The 23,034-nt window shown below is 41.0% G+C and overlaps 1 protein-coding gene across 3 annotated transcripts in view; it reads right to left on the minus strand.

Moving 5' to 3' along the window:
- The window catches only part of ARVCF (ARVCF delta catenin family member), a 231,435-nt gene that overhangs the window by 37,639 nt on the left and 170,762 nt on the right, over positions 1-23,034 (minus strand). For 2 of the 3 annotated variants that reach the window (XM_065417503.1, XM_065417504.1), the window contains exons 7-8: positions 22,361-22,532; positions 13,254-13,325 (exon numbers count right to left, since the gene is read on the minus strand). In XM_065417503.1, coding sequence (XP_065273575.1) covers positions 13,254-13,325; positions 22,361-22,532 — 244 coding nt within the window. Of the gene's footprint in view, positions 1-13,253; positions 13,326-19,979; positions 19,998-22,360; positions 22,533-23,034 lie in introns of all 3 variants that reach the window. The other variant, XM_065417502.1, reaches the window with a different exon arrangement.

Genomic DNA, 23,034 nt, shown 5'->3' on the forward strand with positions numbered 1-23,034 from the left:
CCTAGAGCAGGAGTGACGGTGGCGAGGCACCACCCAAAGAGGGCGCACTAACATGCAGAGCTAATCCCCAGGACAACCAGCAAGAGGCGCCAGAGTGGAGAGTGAGCCCCGTTACACTATCCATAAAAAATAGAGGGGAAAAACCATTAAAAGCCCAAACAGTAAAAATACTAAGCACTTCATAACATTTTACATTTTCAAAACACTCCATGTACCATAAATTACTCAATCCAGCCTCAACACTTCTGCGTGGTAAATAAGCATCATCTAGGACTGACCAAGACTGGGTCTATACTGAGCTTTCGATTAAGATTTCCCACCATTACAGTACCAGCAGTGCCAGGAATGGTGGGAGTTCTACTATAGATAAAGCACTGGCAGCTGCTTCTGTTTTTACTATCATGTCATCTACCTACTCTGACAAGGTTAAACAACACCAGCAGCCAGTCTAATGCAATGGCGTAAAATGTTGAAAATATGCTTAATACGGACATAGCCTCTGAGGTCAACAGACATGCCCAAGGCCATTCAGCAAGTCAGTAGCAGGGCTGGTATCAGATCTCAAGAGTTTCTTTGCTGAACACTCTATATCATACTTCCTCCCTTATGGCTCCCATAATTACTTTGTGCTGCAGTGGAGCACCTGCTGTTTGAGTACTCATAGGCTGTTTTATTCCATGAGTTTATTTGTGCCAGGCTAGTTTAAGATGTTATAAGCACATGCATTATAAATTTAATTTTCCATGAATTTATAAGTTGGCCACAAATTCACATCAATGTTAGAAAAAGGAAATTTACCACTGGGGATCCTTGCTTCTCTAACGTACTGCTAGTTATTATACTAAAGCTATATTCTTGGGTGTCAGCCTCAGGCATGAGAGATTGGGGAACTGACTTGTGAAGGAAAATAAGTTCTTATATAGTCCCCAGAGAGCCACAGGTCATAGAATCTGAAGAGGCCGGGGGAATATCTAGTCTCAGACTGCCAGGTTTTTCCCCACTAAGGAAATGTTAACGTTTAAGAATATGGGAGAAGAAGAAGATGAGTGTGGATGTACCTTCACTATCACTGGTTGTTCTACAGTCTTCGCTGTGAGTCTGGAGAGGAATCTCAGTTGGACATTACAGGCCCAACTTTGGAAAAACCTTCCTGCGGATGGAAGAGTGCTGCAATTCGCATCTTTTTCAACCCAGCCACTTTATTTCATGTGTGCATCCGAAGTAGCTTTGCTTAGTATTTCTTTCACAAGGGGTTAAACTCTTATTCCTTAAGAGGCTACAATCTAGGCCAGATTCTAAGGGCATGTCAACATAAGCACTTACTGTACAGCGAGCTGGAGTGTAGCTCTACAGCGCTCCAGAGCGCCACGCACTTAAGCATCCATGTGGACCCGGCTGAGGGCGCACTAACTGTTCCCTACTGTGCAATGACCTACTTCAATTTAAAACAGCAGTACGTCAAAGTGCACTAGGAACTTGTAGGACACATCAGCAGGGTCCTCACGTACACTTGGTGCGTGGCACGCTCGAGTGCTGTAGATCTACACCCCAGCTTGCTGTGCAATAGGTGCTTATGTAGACACGCCACGAGAAGTTCCCAGAATCTCTGTCCCTGAATATATATGCACATTAGGTAATTTTGAAAGATTAACATCATCTATCTGGTAAAATGAAGAACAGAATCTAAATACTCAGCAAGACTCTGAGAGAAGAAGAGGTGTTAGAGGACAATAGCAAGCAATCCTAGTATCCATTCTCAATGGCCTGCTGGGAGATTTCATTCGGAACTCTAAGCCCATCACCTTACACAAACACGGCAGGCTTCAATAAGAATGAGAAGAAAGAATGCTCACACATTCTGATCATAAAGGAAACAACAGATGCATTGTTAAAAACATGGAGGCAGGCACTGTGAATGACTATTGGAGCTTGGTGAGCTAGTCTGCAAGGGACAAAGATACAAAGCCTGAATAAACTGGAATAGACTCATCTGCTATTTCTCTGTTATTAAACATTTATTGAAGCTGCATTTCTAGAATGCAGCCACACTAGCCACCTGCCCCACCTCCCCCTGGGTTTCTCTGAAGCAGTGTTAATAGGAAGTGTCAGCTGGGTTTTATTTTTCTCCTAGTTTTCTTCTGGCATCCAACGGCTGAAACACATTTCTTAGAAATCGTAGGACTGGAAGGGACCTCGAGAGGTCATCTGGTCCAGTCCCCTGCACTCATTTCCTTGGATCTGTGTATTCCAGGTGCTCTGTACCAGGCCCTCAGCTCCCGCTGACTTCATTTGGAGTCACCTCAGCACCTTGCAGGATAGGACCCTGGTGATCATGCTCTCTGTTCAGTGGTTAATCCTTTAAAAACCCTTCAACCTCATGTGAAAAAAGCCAAACAAACCAAAAAAACCACTTTGCAGATTTGCAGTTTCTGGAGTGGTTAAAGTCTGCACTGTATTTTGAAATGAGACTGGGGTCAGACGCCACTCCGTGGTTAAGGAAGGAAAGGGCTTTATTTGCAGTCTGTGGAGGTTAAGGACAGAAAACGTTATTTTGAAAAGCACTTTGCAAGGGCAGGGATGGCCAAGAACAGCGACACCCAGCAAGAGGCTGGCAACCTCCTGTGGTCTCCCAGCTCAGGAACAGACACAACCGAGCATTAGGTTATATAAACGGAGACGCCAGGGCAGTGCGTTTTCTTGCTGAGTTCAGCAGAGCTGAAACCCCAAGGGAATCCTTTGCATGGGGATTCGGCAGCAGCAACACTATACATCGGGGCAGAAAGGAAGCAAGATTCTTACAGCACTGCTGCCATGGAAACTGCATCAGTCACCTTTCCGAAGTACTTGTGCTCTTGCCAGCCAGAAGCCTCTCCTTGCTGCCTCTCCCAGTCCCCTCCCAGCCTATATTTTTTGTTGCTGAAAATGTATGAGAAAAACCTATTGTTACTCTTATGGTGAAACAAGCCACTTGGGGACAACCAGCTGTTTCCAGCTAGTTAAATATCTGTTTAAAACAGGTTGTTGGTTTTTTTTTTTTTTTTTTTAAACCTCTTGCTACCAAGCTGATCTACGTGGAAAATGGAGGTCATCCCAGGGACGCCACGCTTCAAAGGCCAAGCTGTTCAGTGCTTACTACCTGCATAAAAGCAAACAAGCAAGGAGGATTTCTTTTAAGAGCTGTGCTAATGATTTATTTTATGCAACATCTGTGTAGCAACGGGAGCTCCCTGCAAGACAAGACTGTGAATTAGTACCCAGGAAGATTGTTTTAATGAGGAAGCTCAACAGCCCTGTATGATTAAGATGCAGTCAGAAATCTACCACAAAACCTACTAGCTAATATTGACACTGTATTGTAGGACAATAAAGCATTTAGAATAACAAATGTGACAAGGAATGTCATGACAAAATAATGGCATTTTCCATCTCAAATGATGATATCTATGCAGTCGGGAAGATAATCCTAACAAACTAGCCTAATAAAAGCTACAGTTGTACTACTGATTTTAAAATCCATTTATGTCAGAATACACCCTGAATGGAATGGAAAATAATAGTGCTGAGGACAGTCATTTGCAACATACAGTTACCCTATTACATGGTAATGATGAATTTCGATTTCACGGCTATAAAAAGAATGCTTGTTTCAATAGATCCCTACTAAGCAGCTGATCCTTCCACACATACTTAGGCAACTTTTTCTGCTGCGATTTCTCTCTCTTTGTCCCTTTGCCATCACCCAAGCAAGGGTCACAAAACATTCAACTCAGGAAAAAAATACAGCATTATTTTTGCAGGTAGGTGGCTTGGGAGACAAGTAGGAGTATTAGGTAAGGCAGAGAATAGAGAAGCATCTTCTCAGTATGCAAGTGGACACATCTCTGGTGACTACTAATAGAGCTGGACAAAATATTGGTTACAGAAGAAACTGATCATCAACATTTGCCTGGCTCTGAGTTCATGAAAAGTTTGCGCAAGTGGAACAATTCTATGCAACTGACTTATTTATGATATTTTGTTCATAACGTGAACAGAATGTGAGATCAAGGTGACTGAACAATTTGTGACCAACTTACCCCTGCTAACAGCATGGCTGGTACCTGCCTCAGGTAAAAGGTAACTGAGTCATTTGTCACTAAGGGGGGTATGTGTGTATGAAGGTGCCACATTATGTTAATGTGGGTTACAACAAATTTTTGTGGTGCTTTTTTGAATTTTGAACTGGGCTGCTTGCAATAAGTCCAATAAGTCACATGGCATTAGTCCTGGCTCCTTGATTGGCTGAGGGTGAATAGAAGCTATTTAAGACTCACTCAGTTGGAGCAGCTGTATTTTGCATATTCTTCCCTGATGCTGTGTTGGGGAAAGAGTCCCATCATTTGAGGTGGAACTATAGCTCTGTCCAGTGGCCTCTCAAAGACACTGGGAAGGAGGGTGGTCCACCCACTAAACTCCAAGGGGGAGATGAGTCGCATGCCAGCCCTGGAAGAGCTATGTAAGAACGTCTGGCCTGATAGGGTCTTCTGTCGATGGAAATATTATAGTTACATGTCCAAACTCAGCACCTTTTTTGGTTAGTACATCATTAACCGTTATATGATTTGACATATTTTTACATATTGTTTGGCAATGGTGAGGAGGTGGAAATTCGAGGACAGAAAATCACGTGAAATCAACTGGCAAAAAGGGTTATTAAAAAAATCAGTTTTGCTTAGCCTTTATTGCTAATGAGAGCTTGGTGTGTCTGCTCCCATACATGAAAACAGAAGGTGAACACACAGGTGATAGTGTCAAACAAATAACTTAGATATTCTCTTCAGACTACTATAGGGCCTGATGTAAAGCCCATTTAATTCAATGGGGCTTAGATCAGACCCATAATTTGTTTGGAATGCAGCTAATTGAGTTGGACACCCACATGGTAGTCTACGGTCCTCTGGACTCTTTATAGATTCATAGATTCTAGGGCTGGAAGGGACTTTGAGAGGTCATCGAGTCCAGTCCCCTGCCCTCATGGCAGGACCAAATACTGTCTAGACCAAATACTGTCTAGACCATCCCCAGTTTCAGTCATATTTATGATTCATGACATGTGTAATTATTTTTAGAGACTCTTAAAGGTCTGCAAAATAATTAAAGTTTCCATCTGAATGGCACTCCATAACCCAAGCTCAGTGGGCCAAACAGCAATTCATTGCCACATTTCAAAGCAGTGGTGAAGAAACCGGGGGTCAATGGAAGCATTCCAAAAGGGAATGAAAAAGTAAAAAAACAATCCAGAATAAATCAGCCAACTTTTAAATTACAATCAATGGGTTAACTGAATGAGTTTTGAGTAATGAAGCATAAACCAACTGGTTCCCACATTCTAAATTCCTGGCACATGAGGGGAGATGAGAATTTAAATGTATCAGATTGGAAAAAAAGTTTATCAAGGGAAGGCCACACAGGGGATTCTCCTATGCAAGGTAATAAAGTTTCTCTGATTCAAGATACTGGAAGACAGATGAGCCCGTCTTACACTGCTTTGTAAATTATGACCACCACAGGGGACTAAAATGAACATTGTACTTAGAAAAGCAACAGAAATATGAGATACTTAATAATTCTGATGGGAATTCTCAATTTCATGTGCCTAATACTTAGAAGATGTTAATGTAATAACACGTTACATGTTCTCATGCTGAGAGATTGAGAAGAACTTGCCTTACAACTTCCACTGGCAGGAGGAGGAGATGTGGGGATAGTACCATTATCAGTCAGTCAGTCATTTATTCACAACACTGCAGTCAAAACTAATGATTGAAAGGAGTCAGAAAAGGGCACACGAACACTTGAATCAACTTGTAAGGTTTTAAAGAAATCAAACGAAAGTGACAGTAAGTGCTAGAGCAGCGGCTAATCTTATTCACAAACCCATAATCAAGATAAAACTGTTAGTGAAGTTGCTCTCTCTTTCACCGCACACAAACACCTTTAGTCAAAGAGAAATTATTAGCATTTTTGTAATATACTAGCTTAGAATCATTACTCTGAAACTACCAGGAAATCTAAATTCAGTTGCTTATGGGCAGCAACACAAAAGATTTATTAGCCAGTTTCAACACTCACCTTCTGGAATAGAAAATCTGTTCATAGTATCAGACTAGATAGAAAGAACAGGAGTACTTGTGGCACCTTAGAGACTAACAAATTTATTAGAGCATAAGCTTTCGTGGGCTACAACCCACTTCTTCGGATGCATATAGAGTGAAACATATATTGAGGAGATATATATACACACACATACAGAGAGCATGAACAGGTGGGAGTTGTCTTACCAACTCTGAGAGGCCAATTAAGTAAGAGAAAAAAAACTTTTGAAGTGATAATCAAGATAGCTCAGTACAGACAGTTTGATAAGCTTATGCTCTAATAAATTTGTTAGTCTCTAAGGTGCCACAAGTACTCCTGTTCTTTTTGCGGACACAGACTAACACGGCTGCTACTCTGAGACTAGATAGAAAGCAACTGATCATTGTGATATAGATGGAGAAGAAATTCATCTGCTAGCAAATTGATCCAAAATCTCATCCACCAATATCCATAAACTTTCAGGGTAAATGCACATGCACAAATTCAAACTAGTTTTCAAATACTCTCAGCATTTTCACAAACGGCTTCTTGCAGCAGCACAGACTTGTTAACAGGACATTACAGATTTGTTCCATTCCTAAATAGCTTTAGTTTCAGGACCTAGGTTATATACCTTCATCCTACTCTATAGGAAACTGTTGCAATTAAATAGCAGTTAAGAACAAAATAATCATAGGGATGGACTGGACCACAGGAGGCAATCTAGGTCATGCCCCTATGATGAGCAGGATTAAGTACCCCTAAAATTATTCCTGCCAAGTGTTTGTCTAACCTGTTCTTTAAAACTTCCAATGACAGAGACCACCCTGGAAGCCTATTCCAGAGGTTAACTACCCTTATCACTGGAAAGTTGTTTCGAATATCTAACCTAAATCTCCCTTGCTTCAGATTAAGCCCATTACTTCTTGTCCTACCTCCTGTGGATATGGAAAACAATTGATCACCCTTGTCTTTATTTGAAGACTTATCGGTCCTCAGTTGTCTTTTCTCAAGACTAAACATACCCAATTTTTTTTTTGTTTTTTTACCTTGTCCTCACAAGTCAGGTTTCCGAAACCTTTTATTATTTTTATTTCTCTCCTCTGGACTCTCTCCACTTTGTTTATATCTTTCTTAAAGTGTGGTACCCAGAACTGAATGCAGTACTCCAGGTCAGGCCTCAGACTAGTGCTGAGTAGAGCAGCACAATTACCTGCTGTGTCTTATATACGACACTCCTGTTAATACATCCACAATGATATTAGACTTTTTTGCAACTGCATCACGTTGTTGACTCGTATTCAATTTGCGATCCACTATAACCACCAAATCCTTTTCAGCAATACTGCTGCCTAGCCATTTATTTCCCATTTTGTATTTGAGAATTTCATTTTTCCTTTCTTTGCATTTATCTTTATTGAATTTCATCCTGTTGATTTCAGACCACTTCTCCAATTTGTCATGGCCATTTTAAATTCTAATCCTTTCTGCCAAAATATTTGCTACCCCTCCCATCTTGGTGTAATCCACAAATTGTATAAGCACACTCTTCACTCCATTATCCAAGTGATTGATGAAAATTTTGACTAATACCAGACCCACCAGATCTAGTGTGGGACCCCACTAGATACATCCTCCCATTGATAATTACTGTACTCTGAATACGGTCTTTCAACCAGTTATGTACCCATCTTATAACAATTTCATCTAGATCACATTTCCCTAGTTTGATTATGAGACTTATGTGGCAATGTGTCAAAATCAAGATATATCATGTCTACTGACTAGGCCAGTAACCTAGTCAAAGAGGGAAATTACTGTTCAAGAACAAGTCATGCCAAACAAACCTAGAGATAAGTGAATAACAATTTCATCCGTTAGTTCATGTATCAGGTAGAGATGGACCTGACCAAACCCTCTTTTGTCCAAATACTTCCAGTCTCCCTAATGGGATGAACCAAACCCCAGAGCTGGGCCCATCTCCAATACCCGAGTATCTAACCGCAACCTATATTATGCCATTATACACATGTACTAAAAGCTGATGGTTTGTTTAATCCAAATAAATTGTAGTTTTCAATTGAATTAGTATTAACCAGGTTTGACTGCATCGAAAAGCAAATCAGAGACATTTAACTAATGGACAGGATTTCCCTGCCCCTTGCCCAAGAGATGGACAGTCTAAGGACTTAACCACTCCAGGACAACAAGTGTCACAAAACTTTAAACCAACTCCAGAGGGCTTAAGCCCCTCAATAGATTTCTTGAAAAGACTTGGTTATCTCACCAATCTGCTATTCCGACTACAGCTGCAGCCTTCACTGACAGAATGACACCATATTCCCCCCCCCCCCCCACACACACTTCTTGTGTTCTCCCCTTTATTGTCTGCTCAGTTTATTTTCACCTTAACACCTGTAGAAGTAAGGGCTCTAAAAGCAAAGCAAAGGCACCATGCTGTGCTGTATTTACTATTTTTTTTTAGTTTTGCACAGGAGAAATCAATACTTGCATTGTTTGTGATATTCACTGCCAAAGAGGACACTCTGCAGAGGAGACAATTAGCCGATAGTTTTGTCAACCTACTTTATAATGATGAAGGATTTTAGCAACATCGTTTTTCTAACAATGGACTAGAAATGGGCATTTTGCTCACGACCTGCCCCAGTTTAACAATCATGTTTTCCCATTAGCACTCTATCCCATTCCCTTCTGACTCACATGGGCTCTCCTCAGTTCCAGCCATCAGAAGCTTATCTCCCCACCCCCACCTGTCAGAAAGATGAGCCATGTCCTTCAAGGAGGAGGAAACAGGGAAAAGCTACTCTTTAGACTTCTTTTCCCACTATGGGCAGAGCACTCTGGACAATGCCACAGAAGACTTTTTCTATTAGATGGGACCATTTCTGAAAACATTGTGCACCGTCCCACACCATGTTAACAGATTTATCCACAAATAAGCAGCCTGAAGCTGGAAGTGTTTTCCCGCCAGAGAGCGTGGCAGGGAAAAGTCACAGATGTTCAATGAGATCCAAGGCTAGGCAAATTCTGTCCTTACAGGCTAGTCTGATATGCATTTAAAAATGAACAGCCATTGGCGAAAAGCAGCTCACATTTTTAAGACACTAGATCCTTGCTTGAAAAATTGCATTATATCACCAGTTCCATTCCACATGGCAACCAAATGAGTCATCCCAGGGCAGAATACACTAACAAAGCCAGGCAGTCACCCCGAACCTGCTTCTCTCTTTTAAATACACCAACTTGTTTATAGGTTGTCTTGACCAGACACTGAAGAAAAGGTGCCAAAACCTATGGCTATTTCCATTTAAACACATTCAGCTGTTCATTGGGCAGAGATTTGTGATTAAGGTCCTGTGGACACCAATTTAACTTTCTAGAGATATCTGCAAGTAGAACTGCTCCTTTCCTAGTTCACAGTTTCTTAAAGCCAACATGAACACTGGATCAACTGAACCCAATGATTACATTTATGACACATTTCTATAAGGCAGTGGTTCTCAACCAGGGGTCTGGGGCTCCCTGGGGGGCTGCGAGCAGGTTTCAGGGGGTCCGCCAAGCAGGACCAGCATTAGACTTGCTGGGGCCCAGGGCAGAAAGCCAAAGCCCCACTGCGTGGGGCTGAAGCCCAGGGCCCTGAGCCTCGCCATCTGAGGCTGAAGCAGAAGCCTGAGCAGCTTAGCCTCATGGTGCCGCAGGCAACTGCCCCGCTAGCTACCCCCTATGCTGGCCCTGGCTTTTATATGCATAAAACCAGTTGTTGGGGGGGGCCTCAGAAAGAAAAAAGTTGAGAACCCCTGTTATAAGGGAATTGTGACCAGCAGTTTTTAAGGCTGCTCCTTAGCTTGCCCAATGAACCCTAGGGAAGTTGACTTTAAGATTCAGAAAACCTAACAGCACTGTCTCCCAATAGTCTGTTAACTACCGCAATGTTCATTTGCTGCTCTGCATGAACAGCTCTTATTAGCTACTGTAGTTTCGTTTGCTCACATAAAGATTCCCACAGAAGACTCACTTTAATATGGCTTTAATAATACATGAAACAGATTAATCTATAATTGTTGGTTTTTGAAAAAGCACTTCCTTGTGTCACTCAAACCAAATGCATTTGATCATTAAAACTTGCATGATTTTTCAATCTTCAAAATGAGATTCTGCCTCAGCTGAAAGCTGATTTCATCACAGTCAATTATGATCCATGGCCCAGATCTGACCTGAGCTGTTAAACTGTTTTGAAACTGCAATTTTATTTTGCTTATCTTTCTGAACAATTCAAAATAGCAGCAATCTTGTTAGAACCGTCAGGACCCAGGAACTATCGGGTAAACTGGCTGTTTTGCAGGAAACTTCTTGTAGGAAAAGAAAAAGTCATAAACGTTAATTTGTTTTTCCTCCTCAAGTACACTTCAGTAAATGGTTTTTTCCTGTCCCTCGTTTCCCAAGAGGTATCATCCATCAAAATGCTGATGGGATTAATCTTTTGACCTAATCTAGTATGTGATATGTAGTCAGACTAGCATTATCCGTATAGATTAAATTTGGGTTCCTCAAAATTATCAAAGAAAACCTCTTGAACAACATGTAATCTTAGCAGCCACAATCTCAGCAGCCTAGCTGTGTAGGCAAGGAGATTAGGGAGACAAGGTGGGTGAGGTAATATCTTTTATTGGACAGAAGTTGGTCCAATAAAAGATATTACCTCACCCATCTTGTTTCTCTAATATCCTGGGACTAACACAGCTACAACACTGCACAGGCAATGAGACACAGTCGTGACTCCCAGCAGGCACATCCACAAAACACTGTTGTCAGCAAAGTCCACCCCCAGCTTTTTTTTTTCCTTCTTCTTTAAAAAGAAAATAGAATGTTTGCACAAGATGCATTTCTCTGTAGAAATCTTGTGTGTGTCCATTCTTCTCTGCCTGGCACCCACACTGCAACCACATTTAGCAGTAAATTAAAGGGCTGAGGCCTGCCTTATGCCATACATTTAAAGTTGGTTCTACTTTCCTTTTTTACTTTGGATTTCTCAATCCTCTAACAAGTAGTTATCAAACCCATTTGTCCAAAAAGTAAAGTGCTCATTTAAGCACTTAAAAACCACCTAGAACATATTTCAGGCCCAGCCTAAATTTTTTATCCTTAAAAGGTCTCTCTGCTCTGCAACCTAATCATGAGCCCAGCCCTTAATCAGTACGTGTGTGAAGGCTCTTTGCATCTTCAAGGAGCGCTGAGTATCTTGCACGATTAGACCCAGAAAAAAACTGGTACTGAAGCACAAGTCTAGCAAGATACAGCCACAGTTTCCTTAGCAAAGAGAGCCAACCTGCGTCTATAAATAAACCAGTATACAGACTGAGGCCAATATGTCAGTTCATAAATAACTCAGTCTCATTGCCCATAAAATACTTGATTCCTAGTTAAAAATTTAAGTGTTTAACTATATATAACACCACCACTCTAATCTTATATGGTGCTTCAGTAAATCTCAAGGTGTTTCATAAAGGAGGTGAATAGCAGTATCCCCATTTTACAGGAAACTGGGGCACAGAGAGGAGATGTGACTTGCTCAAGGTGACGCAGTAGGTAGTGGTAGAGCTGGCAATAGAATCCAGGTATCCGGAGTCCCAATTCGGTGCTCGATCCACTAGGCCACATTGCTTCCCTATCCACAGTATAAACTATATGTGCAATGTGGGGGAGCTAACATTTTCTTTCATTCATTTTCCTTACCTTTTTTCTTTTCCTTTTTTAAATAAAGAACATGAGAAAAATGCTTGTGTGTATTAATTCTTTTCATTTAGACCCACTTAGATCTTGACAGTCACATCTCATTTAGGTGACTGGTGTTCACAGAAGAGAGTTTTCTGCAGGGCAGAGTTTACAGGGCAGCACTGCATCAGTTTGCATGGCAAAGGCTGTATCTTTGCAACGGAAACACAAACATTTTTATTTTAAATGAAAGCTTGAGATTTGCAAAAAATGGCAGTATGCAGTAAAAATCACAGGAGATCCCCAAATTACCGCTGAAAAGAGTACTATGCACCAAATGTTTGTGAAGAGATTTCACTTCTCCCAACAGCTGAAATACACACACAATGCCAAAGAAAACCAGAGCACAATCCATCAAAATCTCCCTCTGGGCCTCCAGTCTCTGGATGCCCTGAAAAGCTGACTACAGCAGGCAAAATTACCATTATCAGGGGAAGTTCAACCAGCAGTGGATGACATAAAACCTCCAAAAGACCTAAATTAATGTGAACTAGTGGTGAACTGTAAAGCTGACAGTGAAAAGCGGATTGCAAGGAAAGTGTAGAAGGGAAGAGGAGAGCTCTTGTAAATAACCTCCTATGTCTCCTGCTCTACACAACACCCTATGCTTGTGTCTATTGTGGAGAAAGTGCAAAATTGTGTTTTGAGAGTGGATCCCATGTTTTGTCCCTGGATGGAGGCACTTTCACCCAACCCTAGGCTTAATCTGCCCCCATTAGCTCCCGTGGCCGTTTAATCAATAGAAACCTACATAAAAACAGCCATACTGGGTCAGACCAAAGGTCCAACTAGCCCCGAATCCTGTCTTCCAGCAGTGACCAATGCCAGGTGCCCCAGTGGGAATGAACAGAACAGATAATCATCAAGTGATCCATCCCCTGTTGCCCATTCCCAGCCAGCTTCTGGCAAACATAACTAGTGGCTGGGAATGAGCAACAGGGAATGGATTACCTGCTCTGTTCATTCCATTTGGGACACCTGGCATTGGCCACTGTCAGAAAACAGGATACTGGGCTAGACAGACCTTTGGTCTGACCCAGTATGGCCGTTCTGATGTAGGTTTCTATTGATTAAACTGGCCACAGGCGATAATGGGGGCAGATTAAGCCTAAAGTTGGGTGAAAGTGCCTCCATCCAGGGAAAAAACATGGGTTCCAGTCACAAAATGAGTAGTCGAGTATTGTACATGAGAAGAGAAGCAGCACACTGACATGCATCTATTATTTCAACTGAGTACAAAATAAAGGTATAAGCACTGTATCTTGCTCAATTTGCAAGTCCCTTTAAAAATCCCCACCGCCCGCTTTCCTTATTTTCAAGAGCACATACCCAGATTAGTGCATTACCTTTTGCTGCTTCGGACCGCTTGGGCAAATCAAGTGTATCAAAGTTCCTGTCCAGATCTCCATTTTTCTTTCCTGTACATAAAATAGGACAATAAATGAGAAAGTGTTTCAGTGAATGGATAGAACAGTTACTGTACTGTGCATCTACAGTATGACAGGTGGTAACAGGACCAGAAAATAAACAATAAAATCTCCTTTATTTGTATATATTCAGCCTTCAATCCGCACATGTAGCCATTGTGTCTGTATGAGCAATTTAGGTACAAAACTGCACACCTCCTGGCTTGATTTACAAAGGTTCCGACTATCTGCAGTTCCCTTCAATTCAGTGAGTCTTGTGGGTAGCTCAACTCCTCTGAAATTCAGGCCCTTTAGCTTCATTGTCAAGTTATTTTCCTCACTCATAAATCCAGTGTATTGTGCCCTTATAAACAATGTAGACAAAAATTCTTGCCTCATGTCTTCCAGCTGCATGAGGCTTTTTGTCTGTTTTTTAGAAGAAGATACATCTTGACTACTAGATTCACTGTGAACAGCTATACATTGGAACAAGGATGAGGTGCAGAGAGAAACAGAATGGGCCCCCTTTTCAGTGCTATTTGCTTAAATAGTTCTGCAGGAAGGCCTGGATTTAATATATTGCAAAGAGGATGGCAAATAACCTTAAACTGCCCTTCAATCAACACAATGTAATTTTGGCTGCTTATTAGAAACCAAGGGAAATGATTTTGTGCTTTAAATACTTGGCTAAGGGACATGGACAGATTCATACCATTACCTTAACTTTAATTTAAAGGAAGTTTAATTTAGCAGAAGGTAGCACGCTGGACGTTTTGACAAAACCCATGTAAAAATGGGCTTGCTGGTGCATGCATGAATTCAGGCTTTGAATTCAGGGCTCTGAAAATAGAACATAAGAATGGCCATACTGGGTCAGACCAATGGTCCATGTAGCCCAGTATCCTGTCTTCCGACTGTGGCCAGTGACAAGTGCTTCAGAGGAAATAAACAGAACAAGGAAATTATCAATTATCCCCCATCATCCAGTCCCAGCATCTGGCAATCAGAGGCGTAGGACACCCAGAATATGGCTAATAGCCATTGATGGATCTATCCTTCATGAAGTTACAGGATTCTTTTTTGAACCCGGCTACAGTTTTGGCCTTAACAACATCCCCTGGCAACGAGTTCCACAGGCTGATTGTGCACTGTGTAAAGTACTTCCTTTTGTTTATTTTAAACCTGCTGTCTATTAATTTCATTGAGTGATCCCTCGTTCTCGTTATTTTTCCCTTCACATAAAACATTTCCTTATTCACTTTCTCCACACCATTCATGATTTTATAGATCTCTATCACATTCCCCCATAGTCATCTCTTTCCAAGCTGAATAGTCCCAGTCTTTTTAATCTCTCCTCATATGGAAGCTGTTTCATCCCCTAATCATCTTTGTTGCCCTTCTCTGTACTTTTTCCAATTCTAATGTATCTTTTTTGAGAGGGAATGATCAGAACTGCACACAGTAGTCAAGGTGGGGATATACCAAGGATTTATATACAGTAGAACCTCAGAGTTACAAACTGACTGGTCAACCACACACCTCATTTGGAACCAGATGTATGCAATCAGGCAACAGACAGACAGAGCAAGCAAATACAGTGCAGTACTGTGTAAAACAAACTGCTAAAAAATAAAATAAAGAGAAAGTTTAAAAAAAGATTTGACAAGGTAAGGAAACAGTTTCTGTGCTTGTGTCATTTAAATTAAGATAGTTAAAAGCAGCATTTTTCTTCTGCAAAGTGAAGTTTCAAAGCTGTATTAAGTCAATGTTCAGTTGTAAACTTTTGAAAGAACAAACCATAACATTTTGGTCAGTTACAAACCACCTCCATTCGTGAGGTGTTCGTAACTCAGAGGTTCCACTGTAAGGTATTATAATATTTGTCTTATTATCTATCCCTTTCATAATGGTTCCTAACATTGCTAGCTTTTTTGACTGCCACTGCACATTGAGCGGATGTTTTCAGAGAACTATCCACAATGACTCCAAGATCTCTTTCTTGAGTGGTAACAGCTAATTTAGACCCTATCATTCTGTATGTATAGTTGCAATTATGTTTTCCACTGTGCATTACTTTGCATTTATCAGCATTGAATTTCATCTGCCATTTTGTTGCCCAATCATCCAGTTTTGTTAGATCTCTTTATAACTCTTCACAGTTTGCTTTGGGCTTAACTATCTTGAGTACTTCTGTATCATCTGCAGATTTTGCCACCTGACTGTTTACCCCTTTTTCCAGACGATTTATGAATATGTTGAACAGCACTGGTCCCAGTATAGATCCCTGGCAGACACAGCTATTTCCTCTCTCCATTCTGAAAACTGACCATCTATTCCTTTGTTTTCTGTCTTTTAACCAGTTACTGATCCATGAGAAGACCTTCCTTCTTATCCCATGACTGCTTACTTTGCTTAAGAGCCTTCAGTGAGGGACCTTGTCAAAGGCTTTCAGAAAGTCCAAGTACACTATATCTACTGGATCAGCCTTGTCCACGTTTGTTGACTCCTCAAAAGAATTCTAATAGATTGGAGAGGCATGATTTTCCTTTACAAAAGCCGTGTTGACTCTTCCCCAACACATTGCATTCTTCTGTGTGTCTGATAATTCTGTTCTTTACTATAGTTTCAACAATTTTACCTGGTACAGATGTTGGGCTTACTTCTGGCCTGTAATAGCCAGGGTCACATCTGGAGCCTTTTTTTTAAATTGGCATCACATTAGCTATCCGCTAGTCATGTGGTACAGAAACTGATATAAGCAATTGGTTATGTACCACTGTTAATAGTTCTGCAGTTTCATATTTGAGTTCCTTCAGAACTCTTGGCTGAATACCATCTGGTTCTGGTGACTTAGTACTGTTTAGTTTATCAATTTGTTCCAAAAATAGCAAGATGGGGAAGGATGGTTTAATTTTCACCATTTTCCCCCTACTAAGAGGGAGGGAGGAAGGAAACAGTCTGCTCTGGGGCAACCACACCTTGATATTGTGTTGACTTCAGGGCTCCTTACTATCAGAAAAGCATTGACAGATTGGAGAGAGACTTTAAAGGAAAAGCAAAAGGCTGGAGGACTTATGAGGAAATATTACAATATTTACAGTTTAGCTCTGGTTAACAACTAAGTGTGGGGGCAATCACATAATTACTTTTCACAAGGCATAATAATCAAGACGGGAAAGGAATTATTTAGGATGGTACAAAGCAATTTAACTAGGAGCAATGGGATGAAGTTCGGAACACCACAATTTAAGCAAGCTAGCAGTGCATCTACTGGACTGCAGAATAATCTCCCACATGAAGAGTTGGAAGCTGCATCACTTGAGACATTTAAAAACATACAGGACAAAGCACTTGAAAATATAATGTAGTGAGCAATCCGGCTGTGTTGTAGGACTTGGTCATGAGATGTGAAAGACCTAGGAGTCTGAAATGCAAGAAGCATCACTAGCTTGTCAATATTTTTGGCTCCAAAATAAACTAACAGCTCCCAAACCATTCAGGGCCTGTTTCACCTTCCACTGGAGTCAGTAGGAGCCCTTCAATTTACTTCAATGTAACTGGATCAGTCCCTTAAAAAACATTTACCAACATGACAATTGCCGACCAAATTCATCTCGACAGACTACGGTTTGCCCCTACACCACTGCATATGGCTACCCCTTTTGTTCTGTATCAGACACCGGAAACATGCATCTAAAGCTTTGTTGGTTTGAAAAGTATGTTTTCTTAGTTGTACCAGACCATGAAGTCCCATTTTCTTATCTGCCAAAAGTTCATACCACCACATTTTGTTCCATTCCTTTTGAAAAATAACTTTGCTAAAATGAGGGATGGGAATTAGTGATAGCCTTAAACCCTCACTCCAATTCTTGGGCCATGCAAAAACTCAGTCATATGTTGCTTGGGGAGCTAGTGACACACAGAGGAAGACAAAATGTCAGGCATTATGATAGGATGTTACTTTTTATGGTGACAGTTGAGCCTGGCTGTTCAGCTGAAAACCCTGCTCTGGTTGTGACTGTTCAGAGCTAAGAAAAATCCCACGACAAAGGGAAAGAGGGACAGTGAAGGGAGGGTGGCTTAAAATTAGTGTTGGGAAAAGAAAAGCTCTAAATGAAGACAGAGGAACTAGCCTCCATTTTATCTAAAGAATTTAGTTTGGGTAATAATTTTACTGCAGGCCATTAAGTTTTGTGTCCCTAGCACTGGCAAGTTTCAAACTCAGGGCAGTTTTACTCTGAAAATAAGCTTGTTAAAAGTGGCACCTTACTGAACAGATCTGTTCAAAGCCCTATTTACTTTAAAATACGGTTTGGTTTTGTTATTCCTGTTAGCCCTGCCGAGTTAGCACGGTAAGAAAATGAGCTCGATTCCTCTCCTTCTTGTGCATCATCAATTGAATTGTTAATTAAATTCAAACAAGATACTCTTGTGCATAATCTCTGAAGACCCAGTTTACACAGGTAACACAGAACCTATTTTAGGCTTCAGAGTGCAACTGCCTGTTTATTAAGCAGTATTTCACACAGCAAAAAGCATTCTACCTGTCCTCTGTAATCCTCATTGACTGCCATTCAATTTCTGGGCAAGGTATAGGTGCTGGCTTTCACCTATGAAGCCCTCAGTGGTTTGCCTCATGGCCACATGAGAAACAGCTTCTCTTCTCATGTGATAGGACAGCAGTTGTAATCAGCTGGCAGTTTAAAGGGAAAGCATTATTTTCTCAGTGAGGACTTTTCCCTGCTGGTCCACCAAGTACCAGGGTTGGGAAACTGCAGATCATGTTGCAAGGCATCTAAAGTTTCCAGGGTTTTTCCTGTGGGGAGGAGCGGATTAGGAAGGAGAAGTCTGTGATGTAGGGGAGGAGCCAAGAGAAGTCTGCATGAGGATGGGAAGGTTCATACAATTATGGCCTTTTTTGAACCATTGAGTTGTATTGGTTTAAATTGGTTTTGGCAGCACCCACATGAGAGGACGGGCACGTGTAAAAATGGATTAAATTTACCAATTTTAAAATCCATTCATAATTTTATCAGAATTACAAAATTGGATGACATGAATCTCTTCCCCAACTGATGTCACACACAACTTACAATGTAAGATCAGCCCTGTCCTACAAAAGTTCAGCCCTAAGCCCCTGATAAATTCAGCCATTCCTGCAGTGACCGTCACGGAGCAAAGTGATACTTAATGATTCCACTGGCAGATGACACCAAAAAGATTTAAAGTGCAAAGTTTGTGCTTATAGATTTGTTTCCCTTCCTACCCCTGACACGCAGAAGATATTGTCAGATCTGAAGCCCAGCTCAGAACCTCACCAAAAGACAGGCAGCTTTTAATACAGCTGCTGAGAGGCCTGTTTTCTGGGGCCAGGCTATAGTAGCTGGCACAGTGTTTTGGTGTGGGAAAGCAGCCTGGCAGGAAAGTTGCTTGTGTAATACATGATTTACAATCATATAAACCGTGAAATTAAAGCGTCTTCCTTCACATAAGGACTTATCAAAAACATTACTCTGGCTCATGTACTGTCATCCTCACTGGGTCAAATGCTTTCTAAAAAGTTGGTGAGGACTTCAGGATGCGACCCTGTGTTATTTACGACTAATATTTCAGTGTTTTTCCCACAACAGTTCTATGCTTCCCTGAAAAAGCCCAAAGGATAGCCCATGTCCCCCTTCCATTTTACACCACACTTCCCTCAAGGACAAAATCCCCAGCCAGCATCTTTCTGGGTGAGAAGAACTGAAAGGGAAAGAGCCCCATAAGGGCCAGTTAATAACATCCTGCTAATTCATCAGCTAGAAAAATGCCCAGTTAAGTGACATGAGGCATTTGCTCCTCTCAGGGGCTGAGTTCCAACTTAGCAACACTCCTGTTCCAGGGCCTGATTAGTGGGAAGCTAGAAAGCGGGGTCTCCCTAATGACTCTGCAGACCACCACTGGCTTTTCACCCTAGCCCTCTTCAGTCCATTGCGCCAGCAGCAACTATCACTTATCATCACCCGAAACCTATCCCATTCCAGCAGCCACCATCAAATCAATGGCAATAAACAGAACAGCACTTTTCATCTTCAAGCCACTGTATGAACTAACGAATCCTCAAAACTACCAGGTGAGGGAGGTAAGCATTAGCCTCATTCTGCAGAGGGGGAAACAGATGCTCAGGTAGGTTAAGTGATTTGCCTAGGATGACAAATGGAGTTAGTAAAGAGCTGGGATTAGAACAGGGATTTCTGGCGCCCACTCACACATTCAGACCACTAGACTATGTCTCTCACTAGCCTTGGTGAGAAAAATTTGGCCATATGCATTTACCTGTTCCCTTAGCACATGAATATAGAGCCAAATTCCCAAGTGCAATTCCATGCACTTAGTGGGCTTACACTTTGGATGAATATGGCCCTGTATTCTTTACTGAGTGTGGCCCCTTCCAAATAGCACCAACAAGACTGGAAATAGCTCCTTCATCAGATGGGCAGTTTGTGTGCACCTAAGAGATCTCCAAGAGACAGCAGCAGAAATGAGCATCAGGGAAACACAGAGCTAACCCCTGTATTGCAGGTATTGGGTCAGTGAGGCCACTGTGCCACCTCTAATCCTTGCATGTAAAAGGAGAAAGGAAGGAGATTATGGCAATGTTGGAAAGAGTGTACTGGAAGGACTCACCTTGATTGAACCACTCCTCTAATTACCAGAAAAGCAGTAAAGGAAAAACAAAAGTTTATAGGAAGGAAGAAGATACAAAGGAACAATCACAAAGAGGCAGAATTTCACAGCACAGAATCAAACCTGAAATTTACCGGGCTGCACTAAATCTCACTAATAAAAACAAGTGACCAGCCCTTCCCTCTTGTTCCTGTTGAAAGAGTGTTTTTTCCCCTGAAGATTCTTTTTCTTTTTAGTTATTTCCAAAAATGCTGAAGGTAGCGGGGGAAAGGAGGCAGACTAGCCCTTTGCAGAGGTGTTTGAAATGCTATGATCAATGACCATGAAATAAAACAACAAAACATCATAAGATTAAAAAAAAAAAAAAAAAAAAAGGACAAAAGAAATGATCTATTTTCAAGTGCTAGACTGAGAAGAGTAAGAAATTTTTAGTCTAGATTTTCATATAAATTTACAAGTAAGAGAAGGGTTATTTTATTTATGTTTTTAAAAGCAGACTTACTAATAGATTTTTTTTATTTTTTTTAAATACTAAGCCTGCCTGTTCCTCTCAACCCTTCTGATCTGCACATCACCAGCTGGGAGCTCTGCATTGCTACTAGTCAATTCCATCCTAGAAAACAGCATGAATTTTTACAGCTGAGAGCTGCATGGGAAAAGTACTGAAACATGCTTGGGAAAAATAATTGGGATTTTCTGCTAAAAACATTGTGAGCCAAAATTGAAAGGCCATCAAGTATCTGCATCTCTCACTCAAGTCAATTGCAGTTTGTACTCCATGTCCCTCACGATTTTGACCCCCATTTTCCCTAAAATACAATCCCAAAATTTTTGGCTGATAAATTCAGAAACCATATACTGACAGAGTACATATATAGCACTGGGTCCTATGGGAAGTGGACAGATATCTGACATACAAGAGCAGAGCAGTCATTTAGAAGTCCTCAGGCTCTTCACTCATCAAGATGAAAATCATTAGATCTCAACAATCATGCTCTCTCTCTCTCTTCCCTCCCTCTTCCCCCCCCCCCCCCCCCCAGGGAATATATTTCACACATCAGATGTATTTTTCACATGCTTCCACCCCAATGGCATTGCTTTCAAGTGGCAGGATAATATGGACCCACAAATGGAAAGAGCAGATGGCTCAAGTGAGCATAAGTTAATTGTTTGTAAAGAAAATCATATTACCTTTTCTCATATACACTGTATAAGTCCTGGCCAAGCAAGTGATGTTTTCTGCCTCCTCAAAGAGTTTTTCCAATTGCTAAAGACCTATTTTTTTTATTTAAAATTGTATTAGGTCACGCTGAAGACAGACTGTGGTTACTGTGATACATACTACAATAACTACTGTAGTACACTGAACTAGAACAACTTGACACCAGATATTTAAGTTCAGTATATGTGGGGGGGACTAAATTTTTAAACCTAGGACTATAGGTTAGGGCCCTCAAATTTGTGCACTCAAATTAGAGCAATTCCATACCTGGCCAATTATCAGCATTAAAAAAAAACCCAAACAGTATTTGGCTACCTATAGTAATCTGAGTACACACAAACAAAGAACGGTGTGCCCAACTTGAAAACTTTAAGAGAGAATTGTCTGGAAGTTGAATTTCCTAAACTAATGAGGAACTATAGAAGTTGAGTGTCAGTATTTGAAAGGAAGATAAAAAGGAGGTTTACTGAGACTTTATTAATCCCCTCTTGAGATGCAATGTATTTGTGACACTCGTGCCCAACAGGGAGAGAACAGGTCTAAAGTGATTGACAATTAAAAGCTACTAGAATCACATTTGCAATTTAAATGAATGTAAGAGTGATGGTGTTGTGCTTTTTAAAAAAAATGTGATAGATTAAAAAATATGAAACAGGCAGAGACAGGACAACCATGCATGGAAATTAGCGTGTACTTGGCTTGTTTCCAGATAAATCAGCAAATGCTGTGGAGCAAGATGGATGGAACTAATGTGAAACTTTCAGGGGATTTGATGCATGAGGCGACACTGGCACATGATGAGACGCTGAACACATCAGCCTTCGCCAGCAGTGGACATGAAGGGGCTGGTCATACTTCAGTGCACATACCCACTATTGTTAAATGGAGGTTACATATACGTATCAATGAGAGAATAGTTCCTAAAATAGTTAGTAATAATGAACAGGGAAGATCAACATGTGCCCCAATCCTGCAAACATAGAATCACAGAGTTAGAAAACATGCAACTGTATAACTCTACTCATGTGAGTAGTCCCACTGGTGCCAATGAAGTTACTTATGTTAGGAAATTACACAAGCTTGCTTGCAGGAGCAGGGGTGTAGACAGCAATGTGACTCCAAGAATCACTCTTATTTATGAGACCACTATGACACAAACCTTTAGCTTTCTTCCCTCCAAAGCAGCCAGCGTCATCTTTCTTCTTCTTCTGAGAGCCTCCTGTGCTGGTAGGCTGATTTGCATCCAGCTCTTGGTACTTGTCAGCTCCTGGGACCTCTTTGTGGACGTGATATGAAAGGTTTCGCATAATGCACACACAGTTCTCCACAGACTGTTAGAAGAGATTTAAATTGGGGGGGAAAAAACGAACACACCCTCATATTTGCAAACTTTTACATGGGGGGAAGAAAATAAAAATTCTTCCTCAGGGAAGAATGAAGTTTTCAAAGTGGATTTGATCAAATAAGCCTTAATTTAAGGTTCTATTAAACCAATGTTTTAAATTTAATTCCCTTCATAAATAGCACCTATGCAAGATGCAGGTTCTCTGATCAAAGACACCACCAGATCTTGTTTAAAGAATATAGATTTACTAGAAGTTCAAATTGACTATAAAAGATGTACTGGGCAGTTACTATATCATCAAACATTTTCCTTTTCCGATACACCCTTCCCCCCACATCAAGAGACCCATTTAACTGAACTTCCTCTGGCCCAAACTTCAGGCTTGCATTGAAATCAATAGGAGTACAAGCAGACCTTGTAGTAATAGTTAATCCTTAACAGTTCTCTGTAGGTTGCAAAGGAAAACATCAGGTGGTTTCAAAAACAAC

Source organism: Emys orbicularis, chromosome 16 (genome assembly GCF_028017835.1).
Source record: "Emys orbicularis isolate rEmyOrb1 chromosome 16, rEmyOrb1.hap1, whole genome shotgun sequence".
NCBI lineage: Eukaryota > Metazoa > Chordata > Testudines > Emydidae > Emys > Emys orbicularis.